This window comes from Lodderomyces beijingensis (genome assembly GCF_963989305.1).
Source record: "Lodderomyces beijingensis strain CBS 14171 genome assembly, chromosome: 2".
NCBI lineage: Eukaryota > Fungi > Ascomycota > Pichiomycetes > Serinales > Debaryomycetaceae > Lodderomyces > Lodderomyces beijingensis.
The window spans coordinates 1,897,291-1,916,040 of NC_089971.1; the positions used below are offsets into that span (position 1 = coordinate 1,897,291).

The 18,750-nt window shown below is 46.9% G+C and overlaps 10 protein-coding genes across 10 annotated transcripts; 5 read left to right on the forward strand and 5 right to left on the reverse strand. All coding sequences in view use genetic code 12, as the record gives it.

Moving 5' to 3' along the window:
• Positions 1 to 293: 293 nt before the first annotated feature.
• Positions 294 to 3,086, forward strand: LODBEIA_P19100 (uncharacterized protein; the record flags this gene model as incomplete). Its single annotated transcript, XM_066971851.1, has 1 exon — positions 294 to 3,086. The coding sequence occupies one exon, from the start codon at positions 294 to 296 to the stop codon at positions 3,084 to 3,086; it is 2,793 nt and encodes a 930-aa protein (XP_066828848.1).
• A 108-nt stretch (positions 3,087 to 3,194) lies between these two features.
• Positions 3,195 to 4,895, reverse strand: LODBEIA_P19110 (uncharacterized protein; the record flags this gene model as incomplete). The annotated part of the gene is made up of 1 exon (XM_066971852.1): positions 3,195 to 4,895. The coding sequence occupies one exon, from the start codon at positions 4,893 to 4,895 to the stop codon at positions 3,195 to 3,197; it is 1,701 nt and encodes a 566-aa protein (XP_066828849.1).
• Positions 4,896 to 5,856: 961 nt separating this feature from the next.
• LODBEIA_P19120 (uncharacterized protein) lies at positions 5,857 to 6,540 on the reverse strand (the record flags this gene model as incomplete). Its single annotated transcript, XM_066971853.1, has 1 exon — positions 5,857 to 6,540. One exon carries the CDS (start codon positions 6,538 to 6,540, stop codon positions 5,857 to 5,859), a length of 684 nt encoding a protein of 227 aa, XP_066828850.1.
• Positions 6,541 to 8,518: 1,978 nt separating this feature from the next.
• On the forward strand, positions 8,519 to 10,171 carry LODBEIA_P19130 (uncharacterized protein; the record flags this gene model as incomplete). The annotated part of the gene is made up of 1 exon (XM_066971854.1): positions 8,519 to 10,171. One exon carries the CDS (start codon positions 8,519 to 8,521, stop codon positions 10,169 to 10,171), a length of 1,653 nt encoding a protein of 550 aa, XP_066828851.1.
• A 236-nt stretch (positions 10,172 to 10,407) lies between these two features.
• LODBEIA_P19140 (uncharacterized protein) lies at positions 10,408 to 12,576 on the forward strand (the record flags this gene model as incomplete). Its single annotated transcript, XM_066971855.1, has 1 exon — positions 10,408 to 12,576. The coding sequence occupies one exon, from the start codon at positions 10,408 to 10,410 to the stop codon at positions 12,574 to 12,576; it is 2,169 nt and encodes a 722-aa protein (XP_066828852.1).
• Positions 12,577 to 12,662: 86 nt separating this feature from the next.
• LODBEIA_P19150 (uncharacterized protein) lies at positions 12,663 to 13,184 on the reverse strand (the record flags this gene model as incomplete). The annotated part of the gene is made up of 1 exon (XM_066971856.1): positions 12,663 to 13,184. The coding sequence occupies one exon, from the start codon at positions 13,182 to 13,184 to the stop codon at positions 12,663 to 12,665; it is 522 nt and encodes a 173-aa protein (XP_066828853.1).
• Positions 13,185 to 13,744: 560 nt separating this feature from the next.
• On the forward strand, positions 13,745 to 14,728 carry LODBEIA_P19160 (uncharacterized protein; the record flags this gene model as incomplete). Its single annotated transcript, XM_066971857.1, has 1 exon — positions 13,745 to 14,728. One exon carries the CDS (start codon positions 13,745 to 13,747, stop codon positions 14,726 to 14,728), a length of 984 nt encoding a protein of 327 aa, XP_066828854.1.
• A 245-nt stretch (positions 14,729 to 14,973) lies between these two features.
• LODBEIA_P19170 (uncharacterized protein) lies at positions 14,974 to 16,437 on the reverse strand (the record flags this gene model as incomplete). The annotated part of the gene is made up of 1 exon (XM_066971858.1): positions 14,974 to 16,437. The coding sequence occupies one exon, from the start codon at positions 16,435 to 16,437 to the stop codon at positions 14,974 to 14,976; it is 1,464 nt and encodes a 487-aa protein (XP_066828855.1).
• A 248-nt stretch (positions 16,438 to 16,685) lies between these two features.
• Positions 16,686 to 17,975, forward strand: LODBEIA_P19180 (uncharacterized protein; the record flags this gene model as incomplete). Its single annotated transcript, XM_066971859.1, has 1 exon — positions 16,686 to 17,975. One exon carries the CDS (start codon positions 16,686 to 16,688, stop codon positions 17,973 to 17,975), a length of 1,290 nt encoding a protein of 429 aa, XP_066828856.1.
• A 50-nt stretch (positions 17,976 to 18,025) lies between these two features.
• Positions 18,026 to 18,607, reverse strand: LODBEIA_P19190 (uncharacterized protein; the record flags this gene model as incomplete). Its single annotated transcript, XM_066971860.1, has 1 exon — positions 18,026 to 18,607. The coding sequence occupies one exon, from the start codon at positions 18,605 to 18,607 to the stop codon at positions 18,026 to 18,028; it is 582 nt and encodes a 193-aa protein (XP_066828857.1).
• Positions 18,608 to 18,750: the final 143 nt, after the last annotated feature.

Consider the following 18,750-nt stretch of genomic DNA (forward strand, 5'->3'; position numbering starts at 1 on the left):
CATTCTCTTTTGAACAAGACAGAGGGTAGACCGTTGAGTAACTTACTCTGACGACACAGGGGCGTTGGTGCTGGAGTGTTGGTGTTGGTGTTGGTGCTGGTGGGTTTCTGTTCTCCCCCCACTAGAATCACATCGCAATTTCGTAGCACCAAAAAAAAAATTCCCAGTCTTCAAAACCCATCACGATTTTGCAACAGAAATAGAGCAGCACCACCACCAGCAGCTCATCGCAAAACTCCAACCCCCCCCCCCTAGTTCACACACCAGTTCCGACGCCAGCACCAAGCGAGAAGATGGCACGTAAGAACAAGTCCAAGAGTGGCAAGAGCACCAAAAACAGAAGCTCGCAGAAGCTCATAGATGCGTACCAGATTGCAGAACGACAAGAACGAAGAAACAACCGTGGGGGAGCAGAATCCGATGACGAAGATGAAGGAAACTACAAAACCGATTTGGCGTTTGAAGAAGGAATATTAGATGCCCGTAAGTTTCTCAAGGACGGACAGGAAGACCAGGATTTGTTAAATGAGGAGATAGACTCGGATGAGGCGTTGGGTAGCGATGACGATTACGATGTCTTGGACAGCCACATGTCGCAAAGTATACGAGATAAAGCCAAGAGAAGGAAGCTCGGTCAGGAAAGCGAAAGCGATAGCGATGATGACGATGATGATGGGTACGCTAGTATTGATGAGAGTCAGCTAGTCACTTTGTCTGAAGCTTGGGATATGGATGACCGTGACCTTGCGCTGTTTCAAGGCAAGGACAACAAAGAAGTTGTGTTGAATGATGACTGGGTCTCTGAAAGTTCATCCAATGGCGAAAGCTCGGACGAGGACGAAGATGACGCGGTCGAGGAAGACTGGGGTGAAAGTAGCAAACTTTCACAAGGCAGTGAAGATGACGATGACGACAGTGAAGGTGACGACGAAAGTGAAGACGAAAGTGAGGAACAGGAGTCTGACGAAGAAGATGTGTTTGCCCATGACTCGGGTGATGATGAGGAAATCGACTTGGCTAAAACGGCCCGCAATCTAAAAGATGAAGCCGATGCATTGAAACCAAAAGAGCGCAAGAGGTTTATGGTTGAGACGCGCGATGAAAACGAATTCAGCGTTCCTAGTGGAGCCCAATCCTTGTCGATTGCCGATATGATGAAAGGGGTAAAGAATGACTCCAACGATGCCATCTTGCTCGACTCCAGCGCAAAAGCCATAGCCACGCCGTTGCCGAAAAGAATCCAACAAAGAAACGACCGTAGTGCTGCTTACAACTTGGCCAACAAAGAAGTCAGCAAATGGAGCGACACCGTGCAACAAAATAGACAGGCTGAAGTGTTGAAATTCCCCATGCAACAGCCCGATACTTTTAACGATAGCGCCAATGCATTTCGTCCTAGCGTCTCAAACGCAAACGCAAACGACAAACTGTCCCTGGAATTGGAGAAACGCGTTAATGACGTTCTTTTGAAATCGTCTTTGGTGGATGACAAGAAAGAAGCCACTTTTGAAGAGATTGCCGTGGCCAAGCTTTCGCCTGAGGAAATGTTGAAACGTACAAACGAGTTGAGGCTCATGAGAGAATTGATGTTTAGAGACGAGAGAAGAGCCAAGCGGTTGAAGAAGATCAAATCGAAACAATACCACAAGATCAAAAAGAGAGAGAGGATGAGAAACCAGGAACTCGTGGACGAGGCGGAAGAAGTTAGTGACAACGACGAAGACCATGACGCTAGGAGAGCTGAAGAACGTATGAGCTTGAGACACAAGACCCAGCTGAAATGGGCCCAGTCCATGATCAAGAGCGGGTTGAGCAAAGATGCATCAAATCGTGAAGAGTTGGAAGAGATGTTGAGACAGGGTGAAAGATTGAGAGAAAAACAGTTGAGGACTAGCAATGGAGACGAAGATGGTGATGATGAAAACGTGGATGTTATTGAAAGAGAGTATGAAAATGATGACGATTTAGGTGATGAAGTCAGGACCAAGATGGGCAAGGGAGTAATGGCGATGGACTTTATGAAAAATGCCGAGCGCAAGAAAAGAGAAGAGAATATGAAAACACTTGAGCAATTACGAAAGCTAGAAAATGGAGAAGATGACGGGCTTGATTTGTTTCAGAATGATTCTGGGGCTGTGAATGTGGTGAAGAATCAAGGCAGGCGGGTTTACAATCCTTCAGCTGTGGACAATAGTGGTATAAATGAGCAAGTGTTGAAGGAGGTTGAAGAGGATCATGCAGGCGGATTGGAAAAGAAAATTGACAAGGTGAACGTGGTTGAAAAAAAACGTAAGCAAGGTGACGAACCAGCTGGTGAAACTTCCAACACCGCCACCAACAAGGCAAAGGCAGCGGTGGTCGACACTGACGAGTCCAACCCTTGGCTTGCTGCTGATCCTGAAACTTCCCAGTCCAAACAGAAATCGAGCAAGGTATCCGTTGTTGATGAAGGGTCATCCAAATTTGCCAAAGCTGCAGCCAAGATTGCCAAACAGAAGCAAAAGCAAAGAAAAGACAAAGAAAACGAGACACTTATAGACACAAACGACACATTGGCCGTGAATGGCATCCACGACGACGCAGGCGACAACTCCGACATTGAGACTAGTGCCGTTCCTCAAATGTTTAAACAAAAGGAGCTAATAAAAGAGGCGTTTGTCGGTGACGATGTCGTTGCCGAGTTTGAAAACGAAAAAAAGAGAATGATTGAGGACGAAGATGACAAGGAGGAGGATTTGACTCTACCTGGGTGGGGCGATTGGGTAGGCGGCGGCGCCAACTCGAAACCCAACCGCAAGAAGCAGAAGTTTGTACGCAAGATCGATGGCGTGGTGCAGAAGGATAAGCGCAAGGACAAAAATTTGCAAAATGTCATTATTAATGAGAAGTTGAACAAGAAGAACTTGAAGTACCAGTCGAGCGACGTGCCTTACCCGTTCGAGACTCGCGAGCAGTACGAGAGGTCGCTTCGTATGCCGGTGGGCCAAGAATGGACCAGCAGAGAAACGCACCAACGGTTGACCATGCCTAGAGTCATCACGAAACAAGGCATGGTGATAGACCCGCTTAAAGCACCATTCAAATAAAGAAATGGAGAAAAATTTTAACCAAGTTCAATAAATAAACGTTGCATTCTTTTCACCGCCACTTTCATCTAGACTTGTGTCTCTCTATGTAAAGGTTTTCTAATCTAACTAATCTAACAATATACCGTTTCTATCAGCCCAGTTTTTCCCCGAGAGGAAAACTCCACTGGGGTCTGTTTCGTTTCTAACTTTATTGAAATCGACTAGGTCAGCCCCGAACCAGTCGCGCATATCGCTCTTGAATCCAATCATGGTGTAGAAATTCTTGCCGCCGTACTCCAACTGCAATTTCAAATCGCGCGCATTGGCGTCTTCATCCACCTTGTCGCCTGTATGGCCAATGAAATTTTTGGCCCAGTGCGGCTTGCCGCCTCCTAGCTTCATCACGTGCTCAAACTTGTGGTACCATTTGTAGGTCTCGACGTTGGTGCCGAACGGTCTGTACATGGTGGCATTGATGAACAAGGTCAAGTCCTGGTTCGTGGGCGGCTTGTCTCCTTGATATTTCAATCTGGGCGAGTTGTCCATGTATGGGCGCAAGTTGTTGCCCGGGATGGGGCCCGCGCTGGTTCTAGATCTATGCGACAACCATGATTGAGAAGGGTAGAGTGACTCCTTGCCGTTGTCGTCGGTGAAGGGAGTGCCTGATTGGGTCACGTTTGAACAACGCACTTCGATCGGTGCATGCACGTAAAATTGCTTTTTTTCAGCGGCTTCGTTGATGATTTTCTGCAATTGGGTCAAGATATCTATACCGCCGCAAAGTGGCGCAGACCATTCATTGACAAATTGCGAAAATAAGCAGTCCATGTTTAACCCTTCGACCGAGTTTTGTACAGCAATGTCTCCTGCTCCAAGAGTTTCAACTTTGCCGTACTGTTGTTCAAACACGAATCGTTCAATGTAGGGGGTCAATGAAGGCAACACGTGGACTGAGACCCATAACAAGGACTCGTAAAACAAGCGGCCGAACCAAGTTCCATACCACGAGGGTCTCGGGTTCGAGATCGGGTCGTTGGACTTGTTTGCTCTCCAAAGCACACATTTTTGTGTATAGGGGAACCACCAGATCCTGATGAATTCCGAATCCAACCAGATACTGTCCCAGTTCTCTAACAAGGTGTCAAAGTTGATGATTTCTTGTCTCGATTTAATGGTGTATTTCGGACACGTTCTCAAGGTCACGTGAGTAATGATACCGATTTTACCCAATGACAACATGATGGCTCTGAAGTAGTTGGGTTTTTCAATCGAGGAACACGTGATGGACTCGCCGGCACTGTTCAAAAATGTAATCGAGACAACTTGCTGCGACACTAAACCGTGATATTGGGTAGATCCGTGGGTTCCCGTCGAGATCAATCCCGCGATAGATTGCTCGCTGATGGAGCCGAGATTTTGTATAGCCAAGTCGTGTTTCTTCAAATATTCATTCAATTGGTAGACTCTGCAGCCAGCTTCAACGGTGAGGTCAACAAACTTGATTTCTTTTTCTCCTCCGTCTACTTTGTTGGTACCCGGGGCAACGGGACCAAAGAATTCCTCTTGTTTCAAAACGTGATTGAACTTGTCCAAATTACAAAGCCAATCCTTCGTCATGGTCAAATCGCTGGGCGAGTGGCCCGATCCCACAGTCATGATCGTCTTATGGTGCAAGTTTGCCTGTTTGATGAGCTCTTGTATCTCCGCGACATTGCGTGGCTGGAATATCGCCTGGGGCTTACAATAAAACGTGCCTGCCCATGTCCTGTGGAAGAATTTTGTAGTTGCAAATGGTCTCAACGACTCGGGAATCGATGAGTCTACCATATCTCTATTCTTGGGAACCCCTTCTCTTGAAAGTTTTTTCTTTTTCTTCTCGTGGATTTCAAATAAGTTTCATCCGTTCAAATTCGTAGGTGGGAAAACCCATGGATGTGTTACTGACTATGACTTTGGCATCTGCGCAGTTTGCACATCGGCTGATTTTGCCCGGTGCATGCACGTGACTTAATGCCGGACGCGGGCCCGAGCGTGTACGGGGTTAAGGCGGGGAGAAACCTACCGTGTGTCGCGACAACCGCGACAATCGCGACAAACACGACATTCTCAGATCGGCCCCCAGGGTGGTGGAATCAAGCTGCATTGTTCAAGGAGCCAGGCTATGGGAAAGTAGCAGTCCAATTAGCTTGAAGCAAAAACTGCATTGGGAGATATAATGATACGTCCAATTGGATATTTGTCTTTGTTCTGACTCGTGATACTGTCGTTTTGAAGTTTACGAGAGGACGTGGGACATAATCGCCTGTCCCACTAGTTCGCGGTTGCTTCAAGAAGCATGCACGAGCTGAAGTTGAGCTGAAGTTACGCTGAGGAAGAAGAGGAGATGAACTTCATTTTGGTGTCTAAGTGATCCCATTGACTTGTTTTTGAAAGCGATGGATCCTGGTCTTTAAACCTTGATCTAGATGTCTCAGGATGGATGCCACAAGAGATCCCCCGCCCTCTCCCTCAAAAATTCACTAAAAACCAAACTAAGCAAAGTTTTCTTCAAAGTATCTATTCAAGTCCCAAAGTACTTGATACAAGTCTATATCTAAATAGCAAAAACAAAGTTGTCTCAAACAACCCCATATCCATTTCTTTTCAAAAACAAACATAAAAAGACTGCCTCTTTTCCTTTCTTTTCCCTCCTCCGCTTTTAAAAAACCAACAAAAAGCCTAGCTCAACTAAACTTCCGTCCGAAACAAAAATCCACATTGGGTTTTGTTTTTTTTTTTTGACTTCCAACTAGCAGCTCAGTGAATGCAAGCCATCAGCATCGATTAATTTTCCTTGCCAGCTGTAATACTTGCTCATATCCACATGGTGCTTGGTGCCGTTTAACTCATACATGGAACAGCCGTACATCGAGGCATAAGGCGGGGTATACAAGTGCAAACTGACACTAGCTTCATTCAGGGTATTGGTGATCTTGTGCAACCCGATATCATCGGCAATGTAGCCCACGTCCTGCTTGTTCAATGTAGTCTCTTGGAACAACTGGGGCTTGGACTCGGAGTCCAATCTGTAGAGGGACTCGGTGAGCTCACCCTGTAGGATCTTCATGCAGCAGTGGGCGTTGGCGTGGTCGTGGATGGCGCTCGAGCGACGAGGCGACCACACGAGAATCAAGAGGTTGGCATTGCCGTTGATGTTGACGATTCCGTTTCTCGAATAGTTTCTCGAAGGGTCGTGGAGTGCCAAGTGGGCCCAGTCCGCGGGATCCGAGTGGTACAGCTCCATGATCTGCTTGATTTTCTTGATGTCTATATCGGCTGATGTGAGGCCGTGTCCCTTGAGTTCATCGCGCAAGGAGTCGATGAGCTGAGAAAATTTCTGGTTGAATAATGGTGGTTGCAGATGCTGCGACACTGGTGTTGATGGAAGCGATGGAGTCAACGATTCTGCGAAACGGGTCTGATTTACAAGCATGGTCTCTGGGGAATGCCTTTTTCTTTTATTTTCTTTAGTTGATTTGGTTTGATTTGATATAAATAGCAAAAATTATATACTCTACCCTTGGATGTGCGGTGGATACTGTGGTGGTGAGAATGGGCGAAAAATCGTAGAAGCATTTAAAGGGAAACTCTGACCACCTATTTATATATATATATATAGATACAAATATCTGGGAGTTATAGTTGTTCAGTTCTAGTAGGTAATAGTTCCTTTAAAACTTATTTGGTTATGAGAATCTCAAACTGCCGATGCAATCTCCCATCTCACGAGAATAGTGCTGTGTTTTTTTTTCTGTCGGGCAATCCACGGGCATAAGAGGTGGGGCCGCCGCGGCGGCACTTTCCCGATTAAGTAAAAATATAAGCAACTATAGTGACGTGATGAGAGGCACGCAGCAGCGGTTCTTTGTTTGAGTCTACAAGTCTCAATCTGAATCGTGTCATCTTCTGGTTATCCCTGGGAAAGGGGGCTGCTGTTGTTACTTGCGAACAAAGATAAGGGTACTTTGGACAAGCTGGCTCGACTCGAAAAACCCGAGAGACAAGAGAAATGAATAAATATACCTTGTAATCTTGAAACTGGTGACTTGTTTTGGTGGCTTTAGCCATCTAATTTCAAGAGGGGACGAGGTTTCTTTTCTACTCTAGAATCACGCTAGTCGTTTTGAACAAGGTTTTCTTTTTTGTTAATTGTTTTAATTGTTTTATTTTACGGCATTTTTAGGGAGGTATCTTGGCAGAACTTGCAGTGGAATTGAAGTACAGGAGGGCAGCGGGTGGGTGTTTTAGGCCCATTTACAGGTAGACTATACCAACTGAGGAAGTTTGAAGAGAGCAGGGGGCGGGGGGAAGAAGAAGGGGGGGGTCTGGCTCGGTCTAGTGCAATGGCCAATAGATTCTTCTCGAGACTCCTTGTCGGTGGTGAGACTAGACGAAAGGATTTTAAAGATGTTCAGCTGGTTCTTGGCCTCTAAATTTATACTCTGCAGTTGCTTTCTCTGCTCGTGTGTCCAAAAGGCACTTCTGTGGGGGAGGTTCGAAGGGAGATTTGATGGTGGGCGGCTCTTTCGTAAAGACCGAGGTGTAAAGGACAGAAAATGATTGGCTTAAAGGTCATCGCCGCCTCCGCTGTGCCCGCTACCCCCGACGCTTTGGGAAAAAAAAAATGACCGCTGTGGGAATAACAACAACAAGAACAAGAAGAAGGAGCCAACGGGCTACGCCGAAGCAAACATGCTTGCTATCAGGTCAATATGCGATATGTGACTCTTGTTCTTTAAGACGCAGCAGCTGATATATACATATATATATGTGTTTTCCCATGAACACTTGCATGTACTTGTTGAACCACGGTTGTTCGCTTATTATTCGTTCGCCGAGTGAATAAAAACGCCCATCTTCCAGCGGCTCAACTTCAACGTTTTTGACTCCTTGCCCTCCATGACTGGCCCCCATCATTGTTTATCTTTGACAGCACCTTTCAATCTGGCGCAAGGAAGGGGAAGTAATGCAGTAGCGCTCCATCTCTCTCTTTTTGGCCACTTGCGTTTTCGGCTGGCAAAGCCGTGAGCCTCGGCTCGGAACAACAACGTGCAGCCATGTCCCAGCAAATATAACTCGACGTCTGCCACCCACGCCGAGCCTATCTTAGAGCACATTGGTGGAATCCTCTGCTGTCAACCTCTGTCGAAACTCGAGTATAAGATGCGGCCCCATGGGAACCTCTCCAGTTGAAACAGCTCTTTAAACAATACTACATCAAGAACTCTACTCTCAACAACTACATCGATCCAGGAGGTTTCACTCTAATCTGTGAACTCTCTTCTTTTTTTTTTTGGTTGTGTTGCCTATTTTGACAATCACCACATCCCTCGTGACTTGGAGCCACACCTTTCAGGGCAAACAGAAACACACACCACAGTTTTCTTCACCACTAACAACCTCCGTGAAAAATGCCTACTGCTGGCGATGCTGCTGCTAGTGCTGCTAATTTCAGGCCCAATGATGTGCTGCTGCTGCTGCTGCTGCGACAAGGTATAAATGGTCAAACATCGCCATCAAGTACCAGTATTAGCTACAACCACAACCACAGCCACCTCGACAGCCACCAAAGAACTGCACCCGGAGCATCGCCATTTGCAAAGCACGTTGGCCCTCAAGCACATGACGCACATCCTGCTGTAGCGGCCACTTATCAAGACTTGGATCCAGCTTCAACCCCTTTCTCCGCTACTTTCAGCCAAGCGCACCACCAAGAAGAAGAAGAAGAGGCAGAAGAAGGAGAAGCCCAAGAGGGAATGGACTATGACTCAGCGCTAAACTCTGTCGTTTCAGCGCCAATCAAGGGCATCTCGGATTCAGATGACGGCTCGGGCGACACCTTTGCCAAAACCAAGGCGACGACGGTTTCATTCTACGAGAGATTTTTCGTTGGCGACCTTGTCAAGAACTTTGCACCCGCTTATTTCGTCTCGGTTATGGGCACAGGCATATCGTCTTCGTTGTTGCACCATTTCCCCTTCCCCGCTAGGTGGTTGACCTATGTTTCATACATTATGTTTGCCGTTTGCTGCCTTTTATTTTTATTCAATGTTGTTTTATTTGTTGCCTCTTGCTGGTATTTCCCAGGTAGATGGAGAAGCTATCACGTGGATCCGTTGCAGGCTTCCTACATGGGATGTTTCAGTATGGGCTACATTACAATTGTCAACTATATCACGATCCTAGTCAAGGGCCACCACATGTATCTCGTGTGGACGCTTTGGTGGATCGCCGTCTTTCTGGCGGTTTACACCAGTTTTCTTATCGTTTACTTGGCCTTCTTTTCCAAATTGAACAAGATGGAATTCGACGCCAAGCTCAACGCCACGTTGTTGTTGCCCATTGTCAGTATCACTGTGGTGAGCTCTTCGGGGCACATGTTGGAGTTGGACTTGTACCACCAGAATGAAGTCATCGTCACCATGGTTGTCAGCTTTATGCTCTGGTGTCTTTCCATATCCTTGGCGTTTATGATTATGACCCTTTACGTTGGAAGACTCATTATGCACAAGATCCCGCCCACAAACTTGATCTTTACCAGCTTCCTCCCCGTGGGGTTCTTGGGCCAGTCCTCGTACTCAATCTACCTATTTGGCAATAATTTAAACAAGTATGTACCTGAAGAATTGCTTTACGGCAAGATTCTTCTTTGCATTGGCGGCTTTTTCGGAGTGTTTTTGCTTGCATTGGGCTACTTTATGACGTTTATCGCCGTGGCTTCGATCTTTAGCAAGATCAAACCGTTTGCCAAGACCCCCAATGCAAACCACACCAACAAGTTGGGATTATTGAAGCACAATAAGGGTTTTTGGGCAATGACGTTCCCTCTCGGAACAATGAGTTTGGGCAATAGCGAAGTTGGACTTGGCGGGGTGGGAAACCACCCTTTGCTCGCTTTCAAATGGATGAGTGCCATCTTTGCCGTGGCTTGTATATTAGTTACCACGGCATGTCTCGTTGGGTGTGTGATTTATGCTGTCGGCAAAATCCACCAGGAAGTGCGATTCTACTGGGGCAATCGTGGTAAAAGAGGAAGTGTTGCAAATAAAGCGGAACTAGCATAGACAAACGAAAATAGATTATGAATAGATTATGAATTTGATGATAACTTCTCGTTCAAATCCCTCTAGTGTATTGTTGTATTGTAATTATCTTTTGCAACCTCTGGATGGAGGTGTTTTTCAATCGCATAGTGTGATAAGCGCAAAAAAAAAAACCTGTGTGTGAAAAATTCCTGAGCCCGTCAAAACAATCACCTTCGCTTCCAAAAAAATTTCAAGTTGTCGACACCACCAGAGTCATGACGTTGGAAAAAGTGGAGTACAGAGATGGTCCCTATCGACCCTACAAGCTAATCAAAAGACGCTTTTGTGCCCCACTAACCAGAACCGACTGGGCCATTCTCCTCTTTCTCACATCATGTTCCTTGCTCCGCATATACAAACTATACCAACCAGATAAAGTCATCTTTGACGAATTGCACACTTGGAGACAGATTCAGCATTACCGCGAGGGCAAGTTTTTTTTGGACGTGCATCCGCCGTTGGCGAAGCTCATTTACTACTTTTTCGACCATCTTGCGGGTTCCTCGCTGTCGACTTTTCAACGGATTGGCCAATCGTACGTGGCGCAACTCTACGTTGCCATGCGGCTATTTGCTGGGGTTTGCGCGGTGATGAGCGTCGACTTGGTTTACTTGCTCATGAGATTGGACTCGGGGTACATGACTAGTGTGTTCACGTCGTTGCTTTTGTGCTTGGACAATTCCCACGTTGTTCAATCGCGGTTGATCTTGGCTGATGCGCCGTTGCTCGTGTCTCAAATTGCCGCTATTTATTTTTTGAAACTGGCGATGAAGCGGGAATTTTTTACCAAGTCCTGGTGGTTGAGTCTATTTGCTACAGGGGTGTCCTTGGGGTTCACGATGAGCTTGAAATTGAACGGTTGGTTTACGTTTGTGTGGGTTGGGGTGGTCACGTGCTGGGAGTTGTACGATATACTTGGCGACTTGACGATTCCAATTTTGCAGTGGCTAAAGCACGTCTTGTGGAGATTTGCTGCCGTGGTGGTTGTTCCATTGACAATCTACTGCAGCGTATGGTACCTCCATTTCGAGCTTCTTCCCTACGAGAGCAGCCATAGTGGGTACATCTCACCCCATTTCAGATCGACGTTCCGCGATTACGAGCCGGATCCCGTGGAAGTCTTATATGGCAGCACCATTACTCTCAAGCACAACAATTTGGAGAAATACTTGCACTCGCATAATGCACATTACCCGGAAGGCTCAAATTTGCAGCAGGTGACACTCTATGATTTCGCCAATGATGTAAACAACGAATGGGTAGTTGAGACACCCCACAAATACTACGAGCAAAATATTATGCACAAGGTCAAGCCGGTTAAAGACGGAGACACGATCCGGCTATACCATAAGCGCACCGGCCATTACTTACACGTCAACGATATACGACCACCCGTGAGTGACAGATACGACTATGCCAACGAGGTCAACTGTAATGAGACGCGCGGGTTGTTGGGTAACACCGAGTACGAATTCAAAGTCCGCATCGTGGGCAAAAAGAAACACGCCGTGAACGATTTGCCCTTGATCAAATTGCGCGCGACGGAAACGGTGATGCAATTGGTGCACAGGAACCAGAAATGCATCTTGGTTGGCCATGAAGCAAGATTGCCCCTTTGGGGGAACGAGCAAAACGAAGTCTTGTGCGTTGAAGAGCCCACGATTCCCAACTCGTTGTGGTATGTGGAAGCTAACCTGCATCCGATATTGGAGCAGATGGGCGACGCGATCCCCAAGGTCAAGTTTGATGCCGCCCCATTCAGATTCTGGCACAAGATGTGGGAGATCCACCAGGCCATGATCCGGTTGAACGCGGGGTTCACCACCATAAACGAAGCTAGTTCGCTGGCTTTATCGTGGCCGCTTCTGCTCTCGGGGACCCCCTATTTTGAAAGTGAAGCGACGTTGGAGAACGACGCGGCTCAGATTTATTACTTGGGCAATGTGGCTGTCTACTGGACCACTTTTGCCGCGTTGCTCATTTCCATGGTTAAGTTGTTTTTGCATTTAATCAGGAATATGAATCCGCTTGTGTTGTACGTTGACACGTTGGCCAAGCTGCAGTTTTACGACAACTCGAGCGTTTACTTGCTTGGCTGGCTTTTGCACTTCATCCCCTATGTCTACATGGAGCGCAATCTCTACTTGCATCATTATTTACCGGCTTTGGTCTTTGCAATTTTGAATTTGGGAGAGTATGTCCAGTACCAGAACAATAAATACATCAGAGCAGGATTGGTGTGTGCAATTACTGGTGCCGTGGCATACTGTTTTATGCTGTTTATTCCGTTGGTTTACGGATCAGGCTGGACCGTGTCTGAATGTGAGGCGCACAGGTGGTTTCCTGGCTGGAACTTTAACTGTGAAATCTACACTGGACAATGAAAAACAACAATACATGGAGGCACACCCTTCTAGAATAGAAAGATAGACTACTATAGACAGTTTTTTTTTTGACTTCATTTCTTTTCTCACTGCATTCTAGTCCTAGATATCCCAGTAACCAAATCCTCAATCAACTCATCGACAACTTTCAACAACTGATCCTTTTCGTGAATCTTGTTTTTCCGCTTCTCTTCAACCGCTTTCAATTCCCAGCTCAACTCGTCAATCTGTCGAAGCTGTTCCTCGGGAGTCACTCCGATCCCGGGAAGGGAGTCGATCAACATATTGATTTGCCTGCTTTTCAACACGATATCAGTTGATAGTTCTTCTATTGTATTGGAGAATTCAATCTCGGGGTCTACTTCCGGCGTTTCTTGTGGTGGCGGTGCTGCTTCTTCCGGCAGCTGTTGCTGTGTCGCCTGCGGGGACTGCTGCTGTTGCTGTTGTTGTTGTGGAAGTGGTGCTTTTGCGGCCAAGTTTGATACTGAAGTTGGATCTTCATCTAGTAGTGCTGGTTGAGAGTGCACGTTGACGTAGTTTACCGTGGCTTTGAACTGATCTATTAATTGGTCTAGACATATTTGAAGCTGGGTTAACCTATCTGACATCGTTTGCTTCTTGCTTCTTGTTGCCTCCAGTAACGGTTGCCCTGTTGGTCAATTGAATATACATGGAATCCTAACCCAACTCCTCGTTGGTGGTGACACTGTCGTGTTGCAAAACTTCTGCGACATTGGCACGTGCAATGTCGTGAAACCCGATTCAACGACACTCTCCCCGCGTCACGCAATGTGTCGTTTTTTCTTTTGTCTTTTGTCTTGTGACATTGCTTGCCACCCTGCGACAGTCGTGTCCCGCCCAACTCCAAAAGAAAAAAAGCCCCTGATAAGAAAAAGGAGCCAAGAGGGCGATTTGTGACATTGTTATACGGGGAGATACGGCCTTTTTCTGCTCTAACAGCCACAGCTGAATCTGTACATGTAAATATCCACATGTACCAGCCCCGAGTTGACACCTCGACGTTTCCGATCTAGTGCCTCACTTTGTCCATTTTGATCATTCATTCCAAGTTGTTTGATTTTAAGCAACCACTTTTTTTTTTTTTTCGAAAAAACCCCCTCCCCACATTTTTCCCTGATCCCGTGATTGCCACTCGAAACCAACCAAGATGTCTCATCGTGTAGCAGCTACAGCACCCGTATGGCAAAAAGACAGCGATGCGTCCAACTGCTTCATCTGCGACTCGGCATTCAACTTATTCTACCGACGGCACCATTGCAGGAAATGCGGCCGGGTAGTCTGTGGCGACTGCTCGGCTCAAACGTTGCATTACTTCGACAATACCCCCATTTCAACGCAGCCGGGAAGCACATCTGATTTTTCCTCAGGTTCAACTTTGAATTCAAGTGTGAGACGCCGCGCGGGAGTCCTGTGCGAGTTGCTGAAACCGAACGAAGTGTACCGCACATGCGACGAGTGCGCCCGCGAAATCTTGATGATCCGCAGGGTCCTTTTCAACCTGCCCGATTCGCAATTCGAAGAAGAGAACCGCGGTAACATCAAACACAGCTCGACGCGGGAGCGCACGAGACAGTTGCGTTCGACGTCGTCGACCCCGTCGACTCCGTCGACTCCGTCGTTGGACGTTCGAGCCAATCCAAATACCTTGCGGGATAACGCCAGCGATGGCAACTTGTGTCCCGTGTGCGCGAGTGATTTGCTCAAGGAGTACATTGCTCAACGCAACAATATCGAGGCTATATCAAATCACGACTTTGAGAATTTCAAAGAGGAACACATTAGTGAATGTTTGACGAAGTTTGACTTTAATACGAATAAACTGACTCGTTTTTCCCCGGATCTGAATCCGAGAAATAAAATGCTCGTTTATAACATCCCCCCGATTCCTGAACCGCAGTATGAAAACATCGATCGCATAGGAGAAGCGCACGAGCAAGAGGAAGCTGGAGGACGGCAGACACCGCCGGAAAAGGAAGAGGGAGATGAATGCGTTGTATGTTTGGAAGAGTTTAAACCTGGTGATAAAGTGGGTAGATTGGAGTGTCTTTGCGTTTTCCACTACAAGTGCATCAAGGATTGGTTCAACAAGAAAGGTTATGGAGAGTGTCCTGTGCATTTCTTGCACAAGTAGCGTTGGAATTTTTTTCCGTTCGTTTTGGCTTAATTTGTTTTAGTTTGTTTGGTTTAGATTCATCAAAGGTGATTTGCCGTGTACATAGCCTTTTTTTTATTATTATTTTGCATAATTCCGCCGGCTGTATTCATAAACCTGGGCGGGAAGGGTATTAGAAAGGGGGTGGTTTGGTTATTTCAAGAGAATGTGTTTAGGTTTAATAATGGAAATTTTGTATAATCCGTAGCTACACCAATTTTGCTCTACTTTTCCTCACGATCATCGTTCTTGCGTCTCTTACCATGAGGACCTCTCTTGTCATGCAATTCCTTCGTTTGCCTAATGGCTTCAGCAGTGGCCTTGTCCACGTGTATATGCAACGCATCCAACACCTCCTTGGCCGGTTTATCCTCCTTTGGGAGCTTCTTGCCCAATGCATTCTCGATCCTCAAATACATCTCCAAGTCATACTGCGTGATTAGCGAGATGGACTTGCCCGATCGACCAGCACGAGCAGTACGGCCCACCCTGTGGATGTAGGCCTTGGAGTCCGTCGGTATATCGTAGTTGATGACCACATCCACCGAGGGGATATCCAATCCTCTCGCAGCAACATCGGTCGCCACGAGAATGTTTGACTTGCCGGATTTGAACTTGTTGAGCGATCCCAACCGCTGGGCCTGCGAGAGTTGGCCATGGAGCGGCACGGCGTCGAACCCCAATATCCGCGCAAGAAGAGCAGTCCGTTGCGCGTGGGCCACTGTTCTCGTAAACACAATGATCGACTTGCCCATGAACTCATTGAGCAAATGGATCAAGATGGTGTTCTTGTACCCGTCATTTACCAACATCATCGATTGGATGAGGTTATCGGCAGTTTGGTATTTCGTAGACACCGCGACTCGCACGGGGTTATGCAACGACGCCCGCTGAAGCTTCTCGATCTTGTTTGTCATTGTAGCAGAAAATAAATAGGTTGTGCGTTTCAACGGAATCACCTTGAGGATCTTATCTAGCGCGGGACCGAAATCCATATCCAATAACCGATCAGCTTCGTCCATAACTAAATATTTCAAGTTTTTCAAACTGAACCCCTTGGTATGTTCCAAATGGTCCATGATACGGCCCGGTGTTGCTACGACAACGTGCGGTTTCCTCATGAGGTCTCGTGCTTGGTCCATCATGTCCATTCCGCCCACGATGCACACCGATCTCAACCCCATGGTTGAGCCCAAGGCGTCGAATGTGTCTTTGATTTGGAACGCGAGTTCTCGAGTAGGGGCAAGCACGAGGGCAAAGTATGGAGTCTGTGCATGCCAGAGTGATTGTAGTATGGGGATTGCAAAGGCAGCGGTTTTACCTGACCCAGTGACGGCAAGGCCGATTATGTCCTTGCCTTCTAGTGCGTGGGGGATGGCCTCGGATTGGATTGGTGTTGGTTTGGTGAATTTCATGTTTTGGATCGACTCGAGCAAGTCTGGAACGAGATTTAGCTCTGCGAAAGTTTCAAATTTGAGCTCTGCATCTGGATCAACTGCTGTTGTTGCAGATGTGGATGACGAAGAAGCCGAAGAAGAAGCAGAAGCAGAAGAAACGGGTTCTGGTTGAGAGGATGGGGTTTTCTGTAGCGCTGCTTGTTTTGCAAGGGCCTGCTTCTTGATCTTCTCTGCTAGTTTCTTGGTTGCATCTACTGCTTTTGTCTTCTTGTGTACCCCCTTTGACGACATATCGAGACTCAGATGGTAATTGCGTTGGTAGTTTTTTTTTTCGTTTTAGGTTGGACAAGGATGTGATGTGAGGTGGTGCTGGAGGTGGTGGAGATTTTCAAAATTTTGGCGATGTTTTGTGATGAGCTCATGAGATGCCCTCCTCCATTCTGGAAAATTTCCCCCCCCTTCCCTCCCCTTACCACATCGAATTTCTTTTACCACCCATAACACCCATCAACGTAACCACCAGATAGGATACACCCGCCATGGCAAAGAGAAGAACCAAGAGAAGAACTCACAAGAAGCTCAGTGAGGAAGAGAGCTCCAAAATACCGAAATCGATGGTTCTCCATCTCGGAGCCTCGCTCAAGAACCACTCCCTTTCACAGCTCGTGGGAGACTTTAGAAACATCATGCAGCCGTACACCGCCATCAATTTGCGCGAGAGGAAATCGAATAAGCTCAAGGACTTTATAGTCATGTGTGGTCCACTTGGCGTGTCGGATACCTTCATTTTCAACCAGTCCACAGCGGGCAATATCACCTTGCGGATGGGCAAGTTGCCGCGTGGACCCACTTTGCAGTTCAACATCAACACATATTCGTTATGTAGAGACGTTCGGCGAATCTTGAAGCACCCCAAGAGTGTCAGCAAGGACAGCTTGGAGTTCCACCAGCCACCTTTACTTGTGCTTCATGGGTTCACCAATGTCAACGACGCGAGCATGCATGAGAAATTGTTGATTACCATGTTTCAGAACATGTTCCCGCCAATCCAGCCTCAGATAACCAAAGTCAACACCATCAAGCGTGTCTTGCTCATCACCAAGGACAAGACCACGGGCAATATCGAAATTCGACATTATGCAATCAACACCAAGTTAGTTGAGGAAAGCAAGAATATCAAGAAATTGATCCAGTCGCATCATAATCTCAAGAAACGCTTGCCCAAGATGACCAACTCTCAGGACGTTTCGGATCTTGTGTTGGATCCATATACCGTTGGCGGGATGACTTCCGATAGCGAGGTTGAAGAGGATGCCGTTGTTGAGGTCCAGCATCAGGAATTGGTCAAGAAGCAACCGGCGAGCGCTCCCGCTGCTCAATCTGATGAAGCGACGCCAACTCAAAGCCAACCGCAAGCTCAAGAAACAATCACCACGGCGAAAAAGAGAGCTATTAAGCTAATTGAGCTTGGACCGCGGATCAACATGACGCTCATGAAGATCGAAGAGGGTCTAGTCGGGAGCTCAAAGACACTTTACCACTCGGCCGTGACAAAGACGGAAGCCGATGTGAGCGAGATGGACGCAAAGCACCGGTTGAAGGAGAAATTGAAGCTGGAGAGAAGAGCAAAACAACAAGCTGCTGTGCAGGCCAAGTTGGATCAAAAGAAGGCAAAGAAGGATCGCAAGAAGGCCAGGTTTGCTGATGAGGGAGAGGACGACAAAGATGGAGAAGGTGATGGAGGCGAAGATGAAAACGAAGATATGCCGGAAATCAACGCTGAGGATTACGAAAATGACAGTGATTTGTATAGTGATGTGGAAGTCTAGAGTTGCAAGCTATAGAAACAACTATTTTCGCGAGTCTTTCTTTTTTCTTTTCATTGGTTCGTCTCTAATTCGGTCACCAAGTTGGATATCTTGTGCCGCAAGTTGATTAAACTGATTGAATCGAGCAACGCCGCGCTAAAGTTTGCTTGGCTGGTTTTCAATTCTTTTGGGGCGAATGCGCCAAATTGGACAATCGGGTCTTTAAATTGGGGTTCTTTTTCGTCATTTTCGTCAATTGTCACCACCAGTGTGTCTTTCTCCAACTTTGCTTTCAGCAGCTTCGTTTTCCTATTACTGATCTCCATCGGCGTCGCCTGCTCCGCCTTTTCGCTGCTCGTTTCTTCTTCTAGCTCTTCTTGCTCTTCTCGTTCTTTCTGAGTCTTCAATCGGTCAACAACAACAAAACAAGAGCTTGCTTCGTCACCAGACTCAATGGTTTTACAAGCTGGGTAAGGTCGCAAGTCAAACATGTCCAAGCCAAAGCGACTTTTACTGACACTGATATTTTGGAAACTAGCGCGACTCAAGTTCTGGTGTCCTTGGATAAAGTTTGCTCGGTATCGATTGGATAGTTGCTCATACTCGTCTAGGAGGTGCAAAAGTGCTATGGTTTTGTCATCGTGGGTAGACATGCTTTTGTAAAAGAATGGAACGGCTGGCGTGTAGGTCTAGCGAGTCGTGGTTGCCCTTTTTCGCAGTCAATTTTTCAATTCCTCAAATGTTTCTCTGCGCTTCTCTCTGTCTTGATCAAGAGTACAACTCTACACGGTTTGGA